The following is a 24,498-nucleotide window of genomic DNA, read 5'->3' on the forward strand; positions in this document are numbered from 1 at the left end:
TTTTTGTTTCTTGGGTGATTAAAGAACTTTCCAGTTAACATCCCCATTACAAGTCGTGCAGCCTGACTTCTGGTTATCAAGTCAATTCTTTGAAAAGCATTGTATGGGATCTGTTTGTTGCCTGTGGACTTGAATGAATTTGTTGTGCACCCCGGTCATGATGGGATTACCGTGAGTGCTAGGCCTTGCATGCGCTATACATATATATATATATATATATATACATACACTCACTGGCCACTTTGTTAGATACACCTGTTCAATTGCTTGGTAACACAAATTGCTAATCAGCCAATCACATGGCAGCAACCCAATGCATTTAGGCATCTAGACGTGGTGAAGATGACTTGCTGAAGTTTAAACCGAGCATCAGAATGGGGAAGAAAGGGAATTTAAGTGACTTTGAACGTGGCATGGTTGTTGGTGCCAGACGGCTGGTCTAAATTATTTCAAAAACTGCTGATCTACTGGGATTTTCAGGCACAACCATCTCTAGGGTTTACAGAGTTTTGTGGATGAAAATGCCTTCTTGATGTCAGAGGAGAATGGGCAGACAGGTTCAAGATTATAGAAAGGCAACAGTAACTCAAATTATCACTCCTTACAGCCAAGGTATGCAGAATACCATCTACAGCAGCAGAAGACCACACCGCGTGCAACTTCTGGCAGCTAAGAACAGGAAACTGAGGCTACAATTCACACAGGCTCACCAAAATTGGACAATAGAAGTTTGGAAAAACGTTTGCTTAGTCTGATGAGTCTAAATTTCATCTGCGACATTCAGATGGCAGGGTCAGAATTTGGCGTAAACAACATGAAAGCATGGATCTATCTTGCCTTGTTTCAATGGTTCAGGATGGTGGTAGTGGTGTAATGGTGTGGGGGATATTTTCCTTAGTACCAATTGAGCATGGTTTAAATGCTACAGCCTAACTGAGTATTGTTGCTGACCATGTCCATCCCTTTATGATGGCTACTTCCAGCAGGATAATGCACCATGTCACAAAGCTCAAATCATCTCAAATTGGTCTCTTGAAAATACTCTAATTGCCTCCACAGTCACCAGATCTCAATCCAATAGAGCACCTTTGGGATGTAGTGGAACAGAAGATTCACATCATGGGCGTGCTGCCGACAAATCTGCAGCAACTGTGTGATGCTATCATGTCAATATGGACCAAAATGTTTGAGGAACTTTTCCAACACCTTGTTGAATCTATGCCATGAAGAAATAAGGCAGTTCTGAAGGCAAAAGAGGGTCCATCCCGGTACTAGCAAGGTGTACCTAATAAAATGGCCGGTGAATGTATATATATAAATATAGATGTATACAGATATATATATATATATATATATATATATATATATAATATATATATATATATATATATATATAGGAATATCTATTTTGAAATACTTAGAACATATTCTGCTATGTGCAAAACATTGGAATGTGAAATATTTACAGTAAATACATAGCTAAAACCTTTCATAAATATGTTTTCACCTACTTGACAGCAAAGGGTTCAAATGCACTTATATATATGTCTAACTATGTGTACATATGGGCCTCTATTTATAAAGCTGTCAACCGCAAATACGCTGGAATTCCGCAGCGTATTTGTGGTGAGCCTGATTCACCTTAGTTATCAAAGGCTAGAGACCGGCAAAAGTAGAATATAGTGACGTAACATACGACTCAGTCCGACACAGATCGATGGTTACGTCACTCCAGATGTTCCGAACGCAAGTTCGGCACAATCTGATTACTTTTGGAAGTTATCAAGATCCTACCAGGTACGCTCGCCACTTTTCCGGCCCAGCGTCCCTGGTTTTCAATCCGCCACCCTGGAGGTGGCGGATGACATAGGAATCAATGGGAGTCTGACAGCAGCGAGAGCTCATGTTCGTTGCTGCCCGATATCCCATTGATTCCTATGGGAAAATGTCTACACCTAACACCCTAACATGTACCCCAGAGTCTAAACACCCCCTAATCTGCCCCCCCTACACTGCTGCCACCTACTTTAAACTTATTAACCCCTAAACCGCCACTCCCCGGAGCCCACCACCACTCTAATAAAATTATTAACCCCTAAACCGGTGCTCCCGGACCCTGCCGCAACTAAATAAAGTTATTAACCCCTAAACCGTGCTCCGGACCCTGCTGCCACCTACCATTAATACTTATTAACCCCTAATCTGCCCCCCTACACCGCCACCACCTACATTATATTTATTATACCCCTAATCTGCCCCCCTACACCGCCGCCACCTACATAATATTTATTAACCCCTAATCTGCCCCCCCTAAACCGCCACCACTATATTAATTTTATTAACCCCTAACCCTAACACCCCCCCCTACCAAATATTATTTAAATTAATCTAAATAAATTTACTATTATTAACCTAAATTATTCCTATTTAAAACTAAATACTTACCTGTAAAATAAACCCTAAGATAGGCTACAATATAACTAATAATTACATTGTAGCTATTTTTAGGATTTATTTTTATTTTACAGGCAAGTTTGTATTTATTTTAACTAGGTACAATAGTTATTAAATAGTTTATTCACTATTTAATAACTACCTAGCTAAAATAAATACAAAAGTACCTGTAAAATAAATCCTAACCTAAGTTACAATTACACCTAACACTACAAATTAAATAAATTAAATTAATTAACTACAATTACCTACAATTAAAATACAATTAAATAAAATAAACTAAAGTACAAAAAAAAACACTAAATTACAGAAAATAAAAAAAATTACAAGAATTTTAAACTAATTACAACCTAATCTAAGCCCCCTAATAAAATAAAAAAGCCCACCAAAATTATAAAATCCCCTACCCTATACTAAATTACAAATAGCCCTTAAAAGGGGCTTTTTGCGGGGGCATTGCCCCAAAGTAATCAGCTCTTTTGCATGTAAAAAAAGAAATACAACCCCCCAACATTAAAACCCACCACCCACACACCCAACCCTACTCTAAAACCCACCCAAACCCCCCTTAAAAAAAACTAACACTAACCCCCTGAAGATCACCCTACCTTAAGCCATCTTCACCCAGCCGGGCACAAGTGGACCTCCAGAGGGGCAGAAGTCTTCATCTGATCCGGGCAGAAGAGGACCTCCAGACGGGCAGAAGGCTTCATCCAGGCGGCATCTTCTATCTTCATCCATCCGGAGCGGAGCGGGTCCACATCTCATCCATGAAGACTTCTGCCCCTCTGGAGGTCCACTTGTGCCCCGGCTGGGTGAAGACGGGCTCAAGGTAGGGTGATCTTCAGGGGGTTAGTGTTAGGTTTTTTAAAGGTGGTTTGGGTGGGGGTGTTGTATTTCTTTTTTACAGGTAAAGAGAGCTGATTACTTTTGGGGCAATGTCCGGCAAAAAGCCCTTTTAAGGGCTATTTGTAAATTAGTATAGGGTAGGGGATTTTTATTATTTTGGTGGGCTTTTTTATTTTAGCGCTTAGATTAGGTGTAATAGTTTAAAATTCTTGTAAATTTCCTTTTTTTTCTGTAATTTAGGTGTGTTTTGTTTTTTGTACTTTAGTTTATTTTATTTTATTGTATTTAATTGTAGTAATTGTAGTTAATTAATTTAATTTATTTAATTGTAGTGTTAGGTGTAATTGTAACTTAGGTTAGGATTTATTTTACAGGTACTTTTGTACTTATTTTAGCTAGGTAGCTATTAAATAGCTTAATAACTATTTAATAACTATTGTACCTAGTTAAAATAAATACAAACTTGCCTGTAAAATTAAAAATAAATCCTAAAAATAGCTACAATGTAATTATTAGTTATATTGTAGCAATCTTAGGGTTTATTTTATAGGTAAGTATTTAGTTTTTAATAGGAATTATTTATTAATTATAGTTATTTTATTTAGATGCATTTAAATTATATTTAAGTTAGTGGGTGTTAGGGTTAGGGTTAGACTTAGGGTTTAGGGGTTAATAACTTTATTATAGTGGCGGCGGTGTAGGGGGGGGGCAGATTAGGGTTAATAAATATAATGTAGGTGGCGGTGGGCTCTGGGAGCGGCGGTTTGGAGGTTAAACTATTTAGTTGCGGCGGGTCCAGGATCGGCAGGATGGGGGTTAATAACTTTATGTAGGTTGGCGGTGGTATAGGGTGCGGCAGATTAGGGGTTAATAGGTATAATTTAGGTGGTGGCGGGGTCCGGGAGCGGCGGTTTAGGGGTTAATATATTATTAGAGTTGCGGCGGGGTCCGGGGAGCGGCAGTTTTAGGGGTTAGTATATTATTAGAGTTGCGGCGAGGGGTCATGGGAGTGGCGGTTTTAGGGGTTAATAACTTTATTTAGTTGCGGGGGGCTCCGGGAGCGGCGGTTTAGGGGGTAAACAGTATAGTTTAGTGTGGGTGCTTAGTGACAGTATAGCAAGAAAGCTGCGAATAAGCCGAAGAGCAGCGAGATCGCTGACTGTTAGTTACCAACAGTCCACTGCTCATCGCACCATGACTTGGGGCGTGGCTTTTTGACAGCTTTCTTGATAAATTTGGCGAACGTATTCATGTCCGTAGGCGGCGATGTTAGGCGATATTAGGCGAGCGTATTGGGGCCGTCGAATGCAGGTAAGTAGACAGCTTGATAAATAGAGGCCATGGTCTAGACCTGCGGTCGCCAACCAGTGGTCCGTGGACCACTGATGGTCCACGATAAGATGTTGGTGGTCCTTGACACCATCAAGCAGGAATTAATCTCCTCTGATGGTGTCGTGCCGCAACTACCTATAGTGCCTGGCTGGACAACAGTGAAAACTGATGGAGAAGGAGTTAAATTACAATCTCCCTATGCATGTTGCGTAGTACTGCGCAACTTGCGTAGTTAGATTGTATTTTTAACTCCTCCCACCCGGCGCACTGCTCAGAGGAAGATGCTTCCATTCTAAAGCCAGCAGAGGTTTGGTATAGTCTTGGCTTGAAATAGTGGAATAACATAATTTATCTTACCTGATAAATTATTTCTCTTGTGATGTATCGAGTCCATCGGATTCATCCTTACTTGTGGGATATTCTCCTCCCCTACAGGAAGTGGCAGAGAGAGCACCCACAGCAGAGCGCCTATATAGCTCCCCCCTTAGCTCCACCCCCCAGTCATTCGACCGAAGACTAGAAGAAAAGGAGAAACTATAGGGTGCAGGTGGGTGACTGAAAGGTTATAAAATAAAAAATATATATATATGCCTGGTCTTAATAAACAGGGCGGGGCCATGGACTCAATACATCCACAGAGAAATACATTTATCAGGTAAGCATAAATTATGTTTTCTCTTGGTAAGATGTATCGAGTCCACGGATTCATCCTTACTTGTGGGATACCAATACCAAGAGCTTTAGGACACGGATGAAGGGAGGGACAAGACAGGGACCTTAAACGGAAGGCACCGCTGCTTGTAGAACCTTTCTCACCAAAAATAGCCTCCGAAGAAGCAAAAGTATCAAATTTGTAAAATTTGGAAAAAGTATGAAACAAGACCAAGTCGCCGCATTACAAATCTGTTTAACAGAAGCCTCAGTTCTTAAAAGCCATGTGGAGAGCCACAGCTCTAGTAGAATGAGCAGTAATTCTTTCAGGAGACTGTTGGCCATCAGTCTCATAAGCCAAACGGATGATGCTTTTCAGCCAAAAGGAAAGAGAGGTAGCCGTAGCCTTCTGACCTCTCCGCTTACCAGAATAAACAACAAACAATGAAGATGTTTGACGGAAATCTTTAGTTGCTTGTAAGTAGAACTTTAAAGCACGAACCACATCAAGATTGTGCAACAGACGTTCCTTCTTTGAAGAAGGATTAGGACACAGTGAAGGAACAACAATCTCTTGACTGATATTCTTATAAGAAACAACCTTAGGAAGAAACCCAGGTTTGGTACGCAAAACCACCTTATCTGCATGGAAAATAAGATAAGGGGAATCACACTGTAAAGCATATAGCTCAGAAACTCTTCGAGCCGAAGAGATATCTACTAAAAACAAAACTTTCCAAGATAGAAGCTTTCCAAGATAGAAGCTTAATATCCATGGAATGCATAGGTTGAAGAATTTTAAGAACTAAATTTAGGCTCCATGGCGAAGCAACAGGTTTAAATACAGGCTTGATTCTGACCAAAGCCTGACTAAATGCTCGAACGTCTGGGACATCTGCCAGACGTTTTTGTAGAAGAATAGACAAAGCAGATATTTGTCCTTATAAGGAACTAGCTGATAATCCCTTCTCCAAACCTTCTTGGAGAAAAGACAATATTCTAGGAATCCTAATTTTACTCCATGAGTAACCTTTGGATTCACACCAATAAAGATATTTGTGCCAAATCTTATGATAGATCTTCCTGGTGACAGGCTTTCTAGCCTGAATCAGGGTATCAATGACCGACTCAGAGAAACCACGCTTTGATAGAATCAGGTGTTCAATCTCCAAGCAGTCAGACGCAGTGAAATTAGATTTGGATGCGTGAACAGACCTTGGATTAGAAGGTCCTGCCTCATTGGCAAAGTCCATGGTAGAACCAAGGACATGTCCACTAGGTCTGCATACCAAGTCCTGCGTGGCCACACAGGTGCTATCAGAATCACCAAAGCTCTCTCCTGCTTTATTCTGGCAACCAGACATAGAAGGAGAGAAAATACATAGGCCAGATTGAAGGACCAAGGCACTGCTAGAGCATCTATCAGTCCCGCCTTGGGATCCCGGGACCTGGACCCGTAACGAGAAAGTTTGCCATTCTGACGGGATGCCATCAGATCCAATTCTGGTGTGCCCTATAGCTGAATCAGCTGGGCAAATACATCCGGATGGAGTTCCCACTCCCCCAGATGAAAAGTCTAACGACTTAGGAAATCCACCTCCCAGTTCTCTACTCCTGGGATGTGGATTGCTGAGAGATGGCAAGAGTGATCCTCTGCCCATCGGATTATTTTGGTTACCTCCATCATCGCTAGAGAACTCCTTGTTCCTCCTTGATGATTGATATAAGCTACAGTCGTGATGTTGTCCGACTGAAACCTGATGAATTTGGCCGCAGCAAGCTGAGGCCATGCCTGAAGCGCATTGAATATCACTCTCAGTTCTAGAATATTTATCGGGAGAAGAGATTCCTCCAGAAACCATAAGCCCTGTGCTTTCAGGGAGTTCCAGACTGCATCCCAGCCTAGCAGGCTGGTATCTGTCCTTACAATGAGCCACTCTGGCCTGCGGAAACACATTCCCTGAGACAGGTGGTCCTGAGACAACCACCAGAGAAGAGAATCTCTGGTCTCCTGGTCCAGATGCAGTTGAGGAGACAAATCTGCATAATCCCCATTCCACTGTTTGAGCATGCATAGATGTAGTGGTCTGAGGTGTAGGCGGGCAAAATGAACTATGTCCATTGCCGCTACCATGAGTCCGATTACCTCCATATACTAAGCCACTGATGGCCGAGGAATGGAATGAATAGCTCGGCAAGTGGTTAAGAGCTTTGATTTTCTGACCGCCATCAGAAATATTTTCATTTCTATCGAGTTTATCAGAGTCCCTAGGAAGGAAACTCTTATAAGAGGGAAGAGAGAACTCTTTTTTATGTTCACCGTCCACCTGAGAGATCTCAGAAAAGCCAACACAATGTCCGTGTGAGACTTGGATAGCTGGAAAGTTGACGCCTGAAATAAGATGTCATCTAGATATGGCGCCACTGCTATGCCCCGTGGTCGTAGAACCGCCAGAAGGGACCCTAGCACCCTTGTGAAAATCCTGTGAATAGGGATGTGAAGATATGCATCCTTTAAGTCCACGGTCATATATTGACCCTCCTGGATCAGAGGTAGAATAGACCGAATAGTCTCCATCTTGAATGATGGAACTTTGAGGAACTTGTTTAGAATGTTGAGATCCAAGATTGATCTGAAAGTTCCCTCTTTTTTGGAAACCACAAACAGGTTTGAGTAATGTCAGGGTTACTGTGCCTTTAAGCAGGGATTTGCATAGGAACTTTCTCATTGGTTGCCTAAGTTATAAGTTCCACCATTTCCTGTGGCTCCTTGCTTAGTATTTTGTAGTGTAATCTACCTTTTCCTGAGCCCAGCTTGTGTTCCTATTGCAAGCCTCTATTTTGGATTACAATTTAAAGTTTCATCTATTCTCAGTGGAAGTGGACTTTAACCTTTATTCACCTACTTCTGAATTTGTTTGCCAGTATTCTGAAAAGAAAGTCAGTGTGAATCTTTCGCTACAGTTCCCTAATTTCCACTAAACTTTTCTCACCTGCATTTTTACTTGTGCTGAATCAACACTGAGGCCTAGATTTAGAGTTTGGCGGTAGCCGTGAAAACCAGCGTTAGAGGCTCCTAACGCTGGTTTTAGGCTACCGCCGGTATTTGGAGTCACTGAAAATAGGGTCTAACGCTCACTTTTCATCCGCGACTTTTCCATACCGCAGATCCCCTTACGTCAATTGCGTATCCTATCTTTTCAATGGGATCTTCCTAACTCCGGTATTTAGAGTCGTTTCTGAAGTGAGCGTTAGAGCTCTAACGACAAAACTCCAGCCGCAGAAAAAAAGCAGGAGTTAAGAGCTTTCTGGGCTAACGCCGGTTCATAAAGCTCTTAACTACTGTACCCTAAAGTACACTAACACCCATAAACTACCTATGTACCCCTAAACCGAGGTCCCCCCACATCGCCGCCACTCAAAAAAATTTTTTAACCCCTAATCTGCCGACCGCAAAGCGCCGCCAGCTAAATTATCCCTATGTACCCCTAATCTGCTGCCCCTAACCCCGCCGACCCCTGTATTATATTTATTAACCCCTAACCTGCCCCCCACAACGTCGCCGCCAGCTACTTACAATAATTAACCCCTAATCTGCCGACCGCAAAGCGCCGCCACCTACATTATAGCTATGTACCCCTAATCTGCTGCCCCTAACACCGACAACCCCTGTATTATATTTATTAACCCCTAACCTGCCCCCCTCAACGTCGCCTCCACCTGCCTACACTGATTAACCCCTAACCTGCCGAGCGGACCGCACCGCTACTATAATAAATGTATTAACCCCTAATCCGCCTCACTAACCCTATCATAAATAGTATTAACCCCTAATCTGCCCTCCCTAACATCGCCGACACCTAACTTCAATTATTAACCCCTAATCTGCCGACCGGAGCTCACCCGCTACTATAATAAATGGATTAACCCCTAAAGCTAAGTCTAACCCTAACACTAACACCCCCCTAAGTTAAATATAATTTAAATCTAACGAAATTAATTAACTCTTATTAAATAAATTATTCCTATTTAAAGCTAAATACTTACCTGTAAAATAAATCCTAATATAGCTACAATATAAATTATAATTACATTGTAGCTATTTTAGGATTAATATTTATTTTACAGGCAACTTTGTAATTATTTTAACCAGGTACAATAGCTATTAAATAGTTAAGAACTATTTAATAGTTACCTAGTTAAAATAATAACAAAATTACCTGTAAAATAAATCCTAACCTAAGTTCTAATTAAACCTAACACTACACTATCAATAAATTAATTAAATAAAATACCTACAATTACCTACAATAAAACCTAACACTATACTATCAATAAATAAATTAAATAAAAAAATATTTACAAACATAAGAAAAATATTACAACAATTTTAAACTAATTACACCTACTCTAAGCCCCCTAATAAAATAACAAAGACCCCCAAAATAAAAAAATGCCCTACCCTATTCTAAATTAATAAAGTTAAAAGCTCTTTTACCTTACCAGCCCTGAACAGGGCCCTTTGCGGGGCATGCCCCAAGAAACTCAGCTCTTTTGCCTGTAAAAAAAAACATACAATACCCCCCCCCCAACATTACAACCCACCACCCACATACCCCTAATCTAACCCAAACCCCCCTTAAATAAACCTAACACTAAGCCCCTGAAGATCTTCCTACCTTGTCTTCACCTCACCAGGTATCACCGATCCGTCCTGGCATCCGGTGCTGAAGAGGTCCAGAAGAGGCTCCAAAGTCTTCCTCCTATCCGGCAAGAAGAGGACATCCGGACCGGCAAACATCTTCATCCAAGCGGCATCTTCTATCTTCTTCCATCCGGTGCGGAGCGGGTCCATCTTGAAGCAGCCGACGCGGATCCATCCTCTTCTTCCGGCGTCTCCCGACGAATGACGGTTCCTTTAAGGGACATCATCCAAGATGGCGTCCCTCGAATTCTGATTGGCTTATAGGATTCTATCAGCCAATCGGAATTAAGGTAGGAATATTCTGATTGGCTGATGGAATCAGCCAATCAGAATCAAGTTCAATCCGATTGGCTGATCCAATCAGCCAATCAGATTGAGCTCGCATTCTATTGGCTGATCGGAACAGCCAATAGAATTATTTAAGGGGGATTTGGGTTAGATTAGGGGTATGTGGGTGGTGGGTTGTAATGTTGGGGGGGGGGTATTGTATGTTTTTTTTTACAGGCAAAAGAGCTGAATTTCTTGGGGCATGCCCCGCAAAGGGCCCTGTTCAGGGCTGGTAAGGTAAAAGAGCTTTTAACTTTATTAATTTAGAATAGGGTAGGGCATTTTTTTTTATTTTGGGGGTCTTTGTTATTTTATTAGGGGGCTTAGAGTAGGTGTAATTAGTTTAAAATTGTTGTAATATTTTTCTTATGTTTGTAAATATTTTTATATTTTTTGTAACTTAGTTTTTTTTTATTTTTTGTAATTTAGTTAGTTTATTTCATTGTAGTTATTTGTAGGAATTGTATTTAATTTATTTATTGATAGTGTAGTGTTAGGTTTTATTGTAGGTAATTGTAGGTATTTTATTTAATTAATTTATTGATAGTGTAGTGTTAGGTTTAATTAGAACTTAGGTTAGGATTTATTTTACAGGTAATTTTGTTATTATTTTAACTAGGTAACTATTAAATAGTTCTTAACTATTTAATAGCTATTGTACCTGGTTAAAATAATTACAAAGTTGCCTGTAAAATAAATATTAATCCTAAAATAGCTACAATGTAATTATAATTTATATTGTAGCTATATTAGGATTTATTTTACAGGTAAGTATTTAGCTTTAAATAGGAATAATTTATTTAATAAGAGTTAATTAATTTCGTTAGATTTAAATTATATTTAACTTAGGGGGGGTGTTAGTGTTAGGGTTAGACTTAACTTTAGGGGTTAATCCATTTATTATAGTAGCGGTGAGCTCCGGTCGGAAGATTAGGGGTTAATAATTGAAGTTAGGTGTCGGCGATGTTAGGGAGGGCAGATTAGGGGTTAATACTATTTATGATAGGGTTAGTGAGGCGGATTAGGGGTTAATACCTTTATTATAGTAGCTAGCGGTGCGGTCCGCTCGGCAGATTAGGGGTTAATAATTGTAGGTAGGTAGCAGCGACGTTGTGGGGGGCAGATTAGGGGTTAATAAATATAATATAGGGGTCGGCGGTGTTAGGGGCAGCAGATTAGGGGTACATAGGGATAATGTAAGTTGCAGCGGTTTATGGAGCGGCAGATTAGGGGTTAATAATATAATGCAGGGGTCAGCGATAGCGGGGGCGGCAGATTAGGGGTTAATAAGTGTAAGGGTAGGGGTGTTTAGACTCGGGGTACATGTTAGGGTGTTAGGTGCAGACGTAGGAAGTGTTTCCCCATAGGAAACAATGGGGCTGCGTTAGGAGCTGAACGCGGCTTTTTTGCAGGTGTTAGGTTTTTTTTCAGCTCAAACAGCCCCATTGTTTCCTATGGGGATATCGTGCACGAGCACGTTTTTGAGGCTGGCCGCGTCCGTAAGCAACTCTGGTATCGAGAGTTTGCATTTGCGTTAAAAATGCTCTACGCTCCTTTTTTGGAGCCTAACGCAGCATTTTTTTTGGACTCTCGATACCAGAGTTATTTTTATGGTGCGGCCAGAAAAAAGCCCGCGTAGCTAACGCACCCCCTTGGCCGCCAAACTCCAAATCTAGCTGTGAATCTGCAGCAGCAGCTGCAAATTGCCACTTCTCCCTCTGCTGCAGCTAATTCAGCATACAGAGCCTCAAGCATCAGACCGGAGATTGCCGCACAGATCAGCTCACTTCTCAATACTCTCCTCCTGCTTTGTTTGCAAGTACTTTTCAGGAGTAACGGCTATCATTGTCAGCTGACCGGAGGCGGATTAACCAACCTGTACCGCAAGTATCTTTTGTTGCTTTTCTTACAAAGTATCATTTCCATATTTAGTTTGAATAACTGCAAGCAAGTCTAATCCTCTTAAAGTGATACACCTCAGTTTAATGTTACCATACTAAGAGGTGCTGTAAGACTTTGTGTTATAAAATCCTATTGGAGTTATAAGGATTACCAATTTCCTGAATTGACATTCTCAGCACTCTGTATCCTAGTATCTGTTTTCAGTCTGCAACTTATTGATTGAAGTATTCGATAAACTGTTTATGCTATTATTTTACACATACCATATGTGTTTTCAGTGTTCTTAATTAAGGAACATTTGAATCAATCCACATTGGGATATTTGTCCATCATATTGATTTTGCACTATTCTTCCTGGATTTCACTCCTCAATAGTGAACTCATATTTGGAACAGTGATACATTTAAAACATTATTACTCTGCAATTGAGTTCCAGAATCTAAAGTCAATTAAGTTTGAGATAACCTCACAAGTAAAAACCTAGCCCCTGTTCACTCTTTTGGGACTGGGCGGATCACCCCCATGGTATGTAGGTCTTCTACACAGCGTAAGAACGCCTCTCTCTTTGTCTGTTTACAGACAATCGAGAAATGTGAAAAATCCCCCTTTGGAAGAGAGCCTTTGAATTCCAGAAAATATCCCTGGGACACAATTTCTAAAACCCAGGGATCGTGAACATCTCTTGCCCAAGCCTGAGCGAAGAGAGAGAGTCTGCCCCCTACTAGATCCGGTCCTGGATCGGGGGCTACCCCTTCATGCTAAGCAGTTAAGCAGACAGAGAGAATGACTGGGGGTGGAGCTAAGGGGGGAGCTATATAGGCAGTTCTGCTGTGGGTGCTCTCTCTGCCACTTCCTGTAGGGGAGGAGAATATCCCACAAGTAAGGATGAATCCGTGGACTCGATACATCTTACAAGAGAAAAAGTATATAAAAAAAGAAAATCTTAAAATAAAATCTCTCTTATATTTCATTTATTTTCTTCCCTTTACCTGTCTCTTTGTAGTTGTTCTCCTAATTCCTTCACATGGACTTACATCACTGTTTGTCTTCCTCCCCTCCATCTTCTTTTTTTTTTAAATTAAATATGAATTATTTTTTATTCTAATAATTTTCTGTGCACAAAGCCATTTAATAATTTTCTCACGTACAAAGCCATCTGAATTCCAGTAATTGCCATTCAGATCAGCCATATCCCACCAGTATTATAGTAATTGCCAGTACCATCTGTCGTGGTTAGCTCACATCCATATTAAGAGCTTTCTGATGTAAACTTAATTTATGACTCCAATGTCTGTCCATAATGATAAGTAGTTTTGAATAATTCCTAACTGGGGAGGTAACTTGGAAGACTTGTGGTCCTTTTAAACATATTTCTTTTTTTTCCACTTTCTGCCGCTCTGTTTCCAGCTCAAAAGTCGGCACTCACCCTTCATCTGTCAATTGGAAGTATTCTCTAAGTTCTGTTATTCAGTTAGTTAATTCAAAAAATAATTCTTAAAAACGTGTAAATATATACATAATGTAAACTTAGCTATGGTTATATTAGTTATGTACAGTATGTGTGTGTGTGAGAGAATATATATAGATACACATTATAGAGGTTTGTACCTTTTTTAAAAAATTAATGTTATTGGTCCGTGGGATTCAAAGATGTGAGTTTAGTGGTCCCTGAGGTCCGAAAGGTTGGCGACCCCTGGTCAAGATGACTAGAGGGTCCGTGACAGAATCACAGAAACATAAGTCTAATATTAGAAACTTTATGAAAAATCCCAGGTAGCAGGTCACTTTAAGGAGGCTGGCCACACAGTGAGTCAACTAAGATATCAAATCATTGAACCAATACCCACTGATAAACGAGGAGGTGATAGGGTTAAAAAATGTAAACAAATGGAAGCATTCTGGATCCATCATTTAGAGACTAGAATACGTTTGGGAATGAATAAAGACTAGGACCTCTCTGTATTTTTATAAATGTACAGATTTTTCAAATGTGCAGAATTATTGATTAAGAAATTATTAAGAAATGTAAACATAGAATATATAGATGATCCAGTCTAGGTACTGTCAGTTTAAATTACCTGTATTCAGAATTACCTGTTGGCTAGATTACAAGTTTTGCGTTATAAGAGTAAAAAAGCCTCATAAAGCTGCTTTTTCACTACCGCTGCTATTACGAGTCTTGTAGGTATAGCTGTACCGCACACTTTTTTTGGCCGTCAAGCAACGACTACCGCACCTTTTAAAAAGTCATTTTTCAATGGGACTTTCACAGCGCCGGTATTACGAGTTTGCCTGTCCGGACTAAAAAGTGAGCGGTACAGCCCATAACTACAAGATCCGTACCGTAAACTGAAAGTCAGTAGTTATGGGTTTTACGTTACAAAGCTGTACCATAAAACTCATAACTAAAGTGTTAAAAAGTACACTAAGACCCATAAACTACCTATTAACCCCTAAACCGAGGCCCCTCCCGCATCGCAAACACTAAAATAAACTTATTAACCCCTAATCTGCCGCTCCGGACATCGTCGCCACTATAATAAACATATTAACCCCTAAACCGCCATACTCCCGCATCGCAAACACTATTAAATATTATTTACATACACTTATTAACCCCTAATCTGCTGTCCCTAACATTGCCGCAACCTACATTACTGTTATTAACCCCTAATCTGCTGCCCCCAAAATCGCTGCCAGCTAACTACACTATTAACCCCTAATCTGCTGCCCCCAACGTCACCCGCCACTATACTAAAGTTATTAACCCCTAAACCTCTGGCCTCCCACATCACTAACACTAAATAAATATATTACCCCTAAACCTAACCCTAAGTCTAACCTTAACACCCCTAACTTTAATATAACTAAAATAAATCTAAATACAAATTACTATCATTACCTAAATAATTCCTATTTATAACTAAATACTTACCTGTAGAATAAACCCTAAGCTAGCTACAATATAACTAATAGTTACATTGTAGCTATCTTAGGTTTTATTTTTATGTCACAGCTAAATTTGTATTTATTTTAACTAGGTAGACTAGTTAGTAAATAGTTATTAACTATTTACTAACTACCTAGTTAAAATAAATACAAATTTACCTGTAAAATAAAACCTAAACGAAGTTACACTAACACCTAACATTACACTAAAATAAATAAATTACATTAATTAAATACAATTAACTAAATTACAAAAAAAAATTAAACACTTAAATTACACAAAATAAAAAAGAAATTATCGAATATTTAAACTAATTACACCTAATCTAATAGCCCTATCAAAATAAAAAAAAACCTAGCCTACACTAAACTGCCAATAGCCCTTAAAAGGGCCTTTTGCGGGGCATTGCCCCAAAGAAATCAACTCTTTACCTGTAAAAAAAAAAATACAAACACCCCCCAAAAGTAAAACTCACCACCCCACACAGCCAAACCCCCCAAATAAAATCCTATCTAAAAAACCTAAGATCCCAATTGCCCTGAAAAGGGCATTTGGATGGGCATTGCCCTTAAAAGGGCATTTAGTTCTTTTTCGTGGCCCAAAGTCCCTATCTAAAAATAAAACCCCACCCAATAAACCCTTAATAAAACCTAACACTAACCCCCGAAGATCCACTTAAAGTTTTTGAAGACCGGACATCCATCCTCATCCAGCCGGGAGAAGTCTTCATCCAAGCGGGCAGAAGTCCTCAACGAATCCGGGAGAAGTCTTCATCCAAGCGGCAAGAAGTCGTCCTCCAGGCATTTGGAACAGCCAATAGAATGTAGCTCAATCCTATTTGCTGATTACATCAGCCAATAGGATTTTTTAACCCTTTAATTCTGATTGGCTGATAGAATTCTATCAGCCAATCGGAATTCAAGGGACGCCATCTTGGATGACGTAATTTAAAGGAAACTTCATTCTTCAAGATCCAATGAAAGAAGAGGATGCTCCGCGCCAGATGTCTTGAAGATGGAGCCGCTCCGCGTCGGAAGGATGAAGATAGAAGATGCCGTCTGGATGAAGACTTCTGCCCACCTGGAGGACGACTTCTTGCCGCTTGGATGAAGACTTCTCCCGGCTTCGTTGAGGACTTTTGCCCACTTGGATGAAGACTTCTCCCGACTGGATGAGGATGGATGTCCGGTCTTCAAAAACTGTAACTGGATCTTCGGGGGTTAGTGTTAGGTTTTATTAAGGGTTTATTGGGTGGGTTTTATTTTTAGATTAGAGACTTTGGGCAATGAAAAAGAGCTAAATTCCCTTTTAAGGGCAATGCCCATCCAAATGCCCTTTTCAGGGCAATGGGGAGCTAAGGTTTTTTAGATAGGATTTTATTTGGGGGAGTTTGGTTGTGTGGGTGGTGGGTTTTACTGTTGGGGGGTTGTTTGTATTTTTTATTACAGGTAAAAGAGTTGATTTCTTTGGGTCAATGCCCCGCAAAAGGCCCTTTTAAGGGCTATTGGCAGTTTTAGTGTAGGCTAGTGTTTTTCTATTTTGGGGGGGCTTTTTATTTTGATTGGGCTATTAGATTAGGTGTAATTAGTTTAAATATTTGATAATTTCTTTTTTATTATGTGTAATTTAGTGTTTAATTTTTTTTGTAATTTAGTTAATTGCATTTAATTAATGTAATTTATTTAATTTTAATGTAATGTTAGGTGTTAGTGTAACTCAGGTTAAGGTTTTATTTTACAGGTAAATTTGTATTTATTTTAACTAGGTAGTTAGTAAATAGTTTAATAACTATTTACTAACTAGTCTACCTAGTTAAAATAAATACAAACTTAGCTGTGAAATAAAATTAAAACCTAAGATAGCTACAATGTAACTTTTAGTTATATTGTAGCTAGCGTAGGGTTTATTTTACAGGTAAGTATTTAGTTTTAAATAGGCATTAGCTAGGTAATAATTGTAAGTTTTATTTAGATTTATTTTAATTATATTAAAGTTAGGGTGTTAGGGTTAGGGTTAGACTTAGGGTTAGGGTGTTAATATATTTATTTAGTGTAAGTGATGTGGGAGGTCAGAGGTTTAGGGGTTAATAATTTTTAGTATAGTGGTGTCGGCGATGTTGGGACGGCAGATTAGGGGTTTAATAAGTGTAGGTGGGTGACGGCGATGTCGGGGGCGCAGATTAGGGGTTAATAAGTGTAAGGTAGTTGGCGGCGATGTTAGGGGCGGCAGATTGGGGGTTAATAAGTGTAGGTAGGTGGAGGCGATGTCGGGGGCGGCAGATTAGGGGTGTTTAGACTCAGGGTTTATGTTAAGGTGTTAGGTTTAAACATAAATTTTCTTTCCCCATAGGGAATCAATGGGGCTGCGTTACGGAGCTTTACGCTCCTTTATTGCAGGTGTTAGGGTTTTTTTTAGCCGGCTCTCCCCATTGATGTCTATGGGGGAAATAGTGCACGAGCACGTAAAAACCAGCTCAAGCAGCGCTGGTATTTGTGTGCAGTATGGAGCTCAACGCTGCCATATTGCCTGCTAACGCCGCTCATAACGCAAAACTCGTAATCTGTCCGTAATGTTGCATTTTTATGTTGTTGTATTAAAAAATAAAGACTATTGAACAGTATTGCTGCTTTCTGGACTTTCATAATTTTATGGCCTTGGGTGTGGGGCCAAGCAGTGAGCACTTTTTTGCACTAGTGCTGAATATTTCTGCTTTCTTTATATGTGTATAAATGTCTGTAAATACATATATACACATATAAATATATATGTACAAATATATAGACCAGGGGTGGGCAAGAAGTAGATTTCGGTCTACCAGTGGACCGCGAGTGAATTTTGAGGTGACCACCTGTAAGATTTCAAAAGTCGGCATAATAAGAAAAAGATTTCTCACACATCTACGGCGCCAAGGCTCTTCACTCAGAATCTAGAATTCTAGCTAGAATCTAGATTCTGAGTGAAGAGCCTCGCCACCGTAGATGTGTGAGAAATGTTTCTCTTATGCGGAGTTTTGAAATCGGCTATGACTCTGAGTCTATGACGGGTAGTATGGGCACTGTACTTCAGCATGCACGACGTGGCTGTAGCTGAACTCGCTGCCCCAGCTTTGGTTTCAGGACCTGCCCCCTAATCAACCTGACCTGGCGTCCAGCCAATAAAATTACTTTGTAGAATGAGTCTCGAGCTGTCTTGATTGTGAGACTACTTATCATACGCAGACGCGGCACACAGATAAGGTTGCTTGATGATCTCAGCGTGACGTAAAGAGGGAGCTCTCACAGTAAGTAAAGACAGAGCGAGGCTTTATTTGTTAAAGACTGCGGCTCATTTTTAAAGCTGTGTCATAAATACAATTTTCAGCCAGCAGGTCCTATTTGTGGCAAAAAATAAAACTTTCAGCCAGCAGATCCTATTTGTAGCAAAAATACTATTCTTTGGGGTCTATTTAAGAAGCATCAGATGCTGCCATCCGACTCACTCCACTTCAGTTCCGGCTGACCGCGGAAGTTAAGAAGCAGCGGTCCCTAAGACTGCTGCTCCTTAACTGGTCCACCACCTCTGAGGTGGCGGACAGCAATCCGCCCGATCGAATACGATCGGGCTGATTGACACCCCCTGCTAGCGTATGCTGTCGGCATTTATCGATGTGCGGCAGACATGATTCGCTATATCGGATCATGTCCGTCCACACATTAATAAATGGACTACTTTGTGTTTTTTCAATAAATTATTATTGTAATTATTATTATCAAGACTGGTGTTTTTTTTGTCACTTAGAATAAAATTAGAGGTAGCCCTTTTCCTTACAAAAGTGCTGCCCACCCCTGATATAGACACACATATACATCTTTAGACATGTATATGTATGTATCTCAGTGTTTAAACCCCTTTGTCTGCCTATCTTTTAATTCTTATAACTTTTTTTGTGCAATTTTTTTTTTTAAAATAATTTTTATTAGATGGTGCTATTATGAGTGTAACTATACTTTGTAATGTTTTTTTACTAGTGGAGGGATGCACTGCCCTTTAGCACAATAGCAGCAGATGCATATATACAGTATGTACACAAGATGGCCTACAACGGAGAGGCAGTGGTAGAAAAGGTTAGAGAGGGGAGCAAAGTGAGATATATGGTCAGTGTGATTTATGAATATAGAAGAATCAATCTGAGCATGGGAAGCTAAGTGTAGCTAAGGATAGGAAGAAAGAGTGAAATGATATTAACAAGTCATAGCATACAAATAGGTGTAGCACAGTATAGAGGACTTTGAATAAGGAGGCAGTGATGTGCAGCTATTTGTCTATTCCTGTAATCAGATCAGGTATGACTAATTCACCTGATAGTAATTAAAGGAGTGGTTATGTAATAGTTTATATAAGTTATATAAGCGCAGATGAAAAGAATGCAGAATAGCAATTTATAACAAACAAAGAACATGCATTTAAATGAAAAGCAATACAATATTTGTGACTTAACCTTAAGAAGACAGACTGTTACAATATGAGTCTTAAAGTAACTGTATAGCTGATCTGATCCTTAGAGATTCATAATGGCCAGATAAAACAACTGTAGGTTGCTTGTCTGAGACTCTGCGCTTACTTGGAGGAGGCATGACCCCGTCTCTGAAACATTAAAGAAAATATTTATGCATAAATTAATACCCAGCACTTGTAAAAGGAATTTAATCCCAGCCACACAAGAAATTAAATAAATAAAGTGGTACGTTAAAAGCTTTGCAATACTAACCGTTTGTAGAGATGTGTAAAATTAATGGCAGATGTTAGCACGGAAGAAGTCATAAAAGACGTCAAAGAGCCAGTGGAGCACGCAAAATAATGTTAGTTTTAAAATAATTTTTTAAAAAATTAGTAAGAAATTGAGCCATACAAACTGTGGTCAAATGCATTTCTTTGCTGAGCAGAGTAAAAGCTAAACAGTCCTGAAAAAGTAGAAATGATTACAAAACAGAGGTATTGGTACGCATCCACTTGCAAATAAACAAAACACTGTCATGAGTACAACTGAGCTTTTGTGGGGCGTTAAACCAATGGAAGATGGTCGGTCACCCTTTTTTTAAAATATAAATCCACAAAGTTTGGTTAGCAAACCTTACAAAAAACGTTTAAATACATCTTTGGGAGTGCAGCCAATGAGACCAAATAGTTATAAAAAACAGGGGGTATTGGCGCACATCTACTGTGCTTGTAAATAAAAAAAAACTTTTTAAAATGCTGCAAAAATGCTTGCAAAAAACATCTATGCTTTTGCAGGCAATTTTTGCAGCATTTAAAAACATTTTTTGTATATTTGCAATGGATGTGGCCAATACCCTCCTTTTTGTGTAACTATTTAGATCTCATTGGCTGCACTCCCAAATATGTATTTAAACTTGTTGTAAGCTGTGCTAAACCTAACTTTGTATATTTGTATTAGAAAAAAAATTATTCAAACTTTTTGACTTTTAATTACAGTATTTCACTAAGACGATTGAAAAGCTCAAAATAAAATGTCTCCCATAGGACTGCTAAGCCTGAAAAAGTCTAGAGTGTAAAGTGGTTGTGTCTGTGTTTTTGACTGTGCCCCCTGGCTGTGATGTATGAACAAATTGGATTTACTAATAGCCTGTGTGCTATGTGAGTGCAAAAAAAAATGTTATATACTTACATGCACCCAATCTATGTGCTTATCAGATGCCAAAATAGACTGCTTCCAGTAGAGAGTCCATCCAGTGCTGTATACGTGTAAGGATTCCAGGCCACCTTTTCCTTCTCTCCCTTACCTGCACTCCCTACCTGCTTTTAAGTCGTCACCTGACTGCAAACAGGTGCTTAGTAATTAGACTTGCAGCAGCTAACAGCATTATTGCAACTTCGCTTCTGTGAATCAGCTTTAAGCCTAAAACTTTGGATTACAAATTCTACCTGCCAGAAATCTACTCTTGTCAACTTTTCCAATTGTGGATTACTAAATTGGGATACCTTCGCTCCTGTTAAGGACTTTCTGCTTCTTGTCAGCATTTCATCAGCCGCTGTACTCTCAGCTATCCCAAAGCTAAACAAACCATCTTGTGTTTTAAGCCGTTCCCTTCACTGGCTTTCAATTGCACATTCACCCTTTTGGATTACATACTTTGTTTTCTACCTAACGCCAAACGATAGTAATAGTCTGAGGTGGATATTCAAACAGCATAAAGAGCTGTCACTCAAAATCTGATTCCACTACGTCATCGCTTCTCCGGAGCTACAGACTACAAGCCGCTGTCAGTCATAAGGTCTGTACCGCCCCCCCTCCTCCTCTCAGCTCCGCTCTGTAGCGGCTTCGGATTCTCACCTGTCAGCAGCAACTGACAGCTCTGTTCAGTACACGCTATTAAGCGTAAGGACTCCAGCTGCTCACAAGTAGTGACCATTCTCCATGCTACACATTTCCAAGTTTATACCATCTGTTGTAGGGGACACTGTCAGTTTCTGGATTATCCGCTCTGAAGTAATTAACTGTGAAGCTCCTTATGTCCTCTTCCTGCTACAACCACTGTTGAAATAATCCATGACTACCTTTTGTTTCTTTTGGCAAGTGTCACTAGTAAACATAACCTCCTACTGAGAGTAAGCTCTGATGCAACCTTCCAGTATCCTTTGTTGAAAGACATAGGTGGGAATACATTCTACCTTCTACTAAAATAACATTAACTTTATTTCACCTAATTCCATTCAGTCTATGCTGATAAATAGCCTGAAGTATATTGGTGATACAACTCTGTACGTGCTCAGGTCTGCACTTGTGATCCTTTGCTTTACCTGTTAAGGGGTTCACCTCTCAAAGCTTACAATACGTCACAGCAAAAGATCTATGTAAGGAGTATATTGATGGCTAAGGCTAAGGGACCGGCCCCAGCAACACCTGTGGCAGGTTTGTGACTCCTCACTGGGAGAATTGTGTCACTGCCCAATACTCTAATCTCCCAATGTTTCTCAGTAGCAGCTCTCTGAAGGGGAAAACGAGCCTCAAATCGATCTTAGGTTCCAGGGACTCTTTCAAAATTCTCATAAGTAACACCTAAATACATTATTTTTAAAGGTTTGAAATGAAGACTTTAAATGCTAAACAGCATTATAAACCTAATAATATAGATTGTATCATCATCAAACTAAGTTTAATGAACAAAAAACATTTGCTAAACATCACCTAATAAAATAATTACACAACAGACTGCATCATCAAAATAAGTTTAATGAACAAAAACGTTTTTTTACTTGCATTTTTCTGCAAACAGTTCTCTGCATTGTTAGCATGTTAGATTATATTGGGTCTGTACCTATTCTATGCATTTCAATCTGCAGTGATTAATAAGCAGTTAGGCACCCTCACCTCAAGCTGCTGGACAGGAAGATAATAGGGAAGTGCCTGCTAAATTTTGCTCAATAGATCTGGTCTGATCTGTATACACAGATCAATTTAAGGCTGTTAAGTTGCATAACTTTGCTGCAAAACAAGCAGACAGCTCCTCCTACTGGCTATTTTAATTAGTGCATTGCTTTCCAAATGACTGAAAAAAAAAGGTTGTTATTCTGAAACGGTGCAAATTGAACCGGCGTAAACCGAGGGCCACCTGTATATATATTTCAAAGTGTGAAGGTTGGATCAATCGATAAACAGGTGGAACTACACATTTATCTGTGGTGTGGAGAGGTAGGGAGTGTGGAGCGTGTGAAGTTAGGAGCGATGATAGTACACCTCCGGATATCAACAATATTGGAAGTCTCTGTCACAGACTTAGCCATACGGGACTTACTGCCGCCATGCTCACCTCCTATTCAGCGCTGCCAACGCCACGCCTGTAATACGTAATATATATACACATATTTTGTTTAAAAACAAACACTCTTATGTATTGCTCCTCATTTAGTAGAAAAAGAAGCCAGTGGAAATTTCTAGACTGGATTCACACACAGACATCTTGACAGGGATGGAGAACAGGCCCACAAAGCTCTTCGAAATACTCACACCCAGGAGACCCAGAATGCAAAAAAAAAAAAAGACATTTAATAGCATCACAGCAAAACATTTATTTAATCTAGGTTAACATTAGCATCACACAAACATAGATTTTCACAGTCGATTAGAACAATCAGTTTAATCTATTTATAAACCTGTAAGAAAAGCAGGTGTTATTCATTTTCAGGATAACCTTATACATGGCTCAGTGATGCTTAATTACCCTTGTCTCGAGCAGAAGTTTTATTCATATATCACCCCCTCTGTAAATAAGTACTTACAAAAATATTTATTAAACTACTACTTAACCCTTGATCTGGTGTTCTTTTTTGTGGAAAAATACCTTTCATATATTCTTTAATAGAATTGAAAGTTTCTATCACATCTTCTCTTCTTTTCACAGATTGTGCACCATTTTTCAAATGCCACTTATGAACCATTTGTAGTTTATTTATGTTCTTCTGAAGATATGGAGGCCCATTTATCAAGCTCCGAATGGAGCTTGAGGGCCCGTGTTTCTGGCGAGTCTTCAGTCTTCAGCAGTTATGAAGCAGCAGTTATGAAGCAGCAGGTGGCCGATTGGCTGCGAGTCTGCAGGGGGCGGCGTTGCACCAGCAGCTCACAAGAGCTGCTGGTGCAATGCTGAATACGGAGAGCGTATTGCTCTCCGCATTCAGCAATGTCTGTCGGTCCTGATCCGCACTGTCGGATCAGGTCCAACAGACATTTGATAAATAGGCCTCATGGTCTCCAGAACTTTATAGCTTGTTCAATATGAGGCCTAACTATTGACCTGTAAAATGGCAAAAGTTGTAGTTCCTTATTTTATGGTGGTAATGTCATCCTATAAAACTAACCTTCACAATAGCTTCTTGTTTTCTGCTCTATTTAGTTGTTTGCTTACCTTTTAAAGCATTTGAAATAATAATTCCAAAGACATATTCTAGCTAAACAAATAACTGATCATAACATCTTTGTTTATTGTTTTACAGACAATGAATATACTAGTGATGAAGAGATAAGACAAAGGACCAGTAATAAGCAAAATGATCCCCCAAAAGAATTAACAGATATAACAAATCTGCCAGATGAAGAAGGCAACACTGAAACAGAATCAGATTCATATGAGAGAGTTATGCCATCTGATGAACCTTTGTATCTTACCATTGATGATTAAGAAACAGACCGTATGAATCTCTTAATCCAGATCATATTAATCAGGATAAATATGAAACACTCCACTAAAAAGGCTTCACTTTCATATAATACAATAATAAGATATACTAATACTGTAACTCTTAAAACAAGTTTACTAATCCTATATTGGATTAA

At 39.5% G+C, this 24,498-nt stretch overlaps 1 protein-coding gene across 1 annotated transcript in view; it reads left to right on the forward strand.

Moving 5' to 3' along the window:
- The window catches only part of LOC128638894 (deleted in malignant brain tumors 1 protein), a 100,923-nt gene extending 76,514 nt beyond the window's left edge, over window positions 1-24,409 (forward strand). The window contains exon 8 of the mRNA XM_053691023.1: window positions 24,159-24,409. Coding sequence (XP_053546998.1) covers window positions 24,159-24,343 — 185 coding nt within the window. The 3' untranslated portion in view covers window positions 24,344-24,409. The remainder of the gene's footprint in view (window positions 1-24,158) is intronic.
- Window positions 24,410-24,498: the final 89 nt, after the last annotated feature.

The sequence above is a fragment of the Bombina bombina genome, chromosome 8 (assembly GCF_027579735.1).
Source record: "Bombina bombina isolate aBomBom1 chromosome 8, aBomBom1.pri, whole genome shotgun sequence".
NCBI classification, from domain to species: domain Eukaryota; kingdom Metazoa; phylum Chordata; class Amphibia; order Anura; family Bombinatoridae; genus Bombina; species Bombina bombina.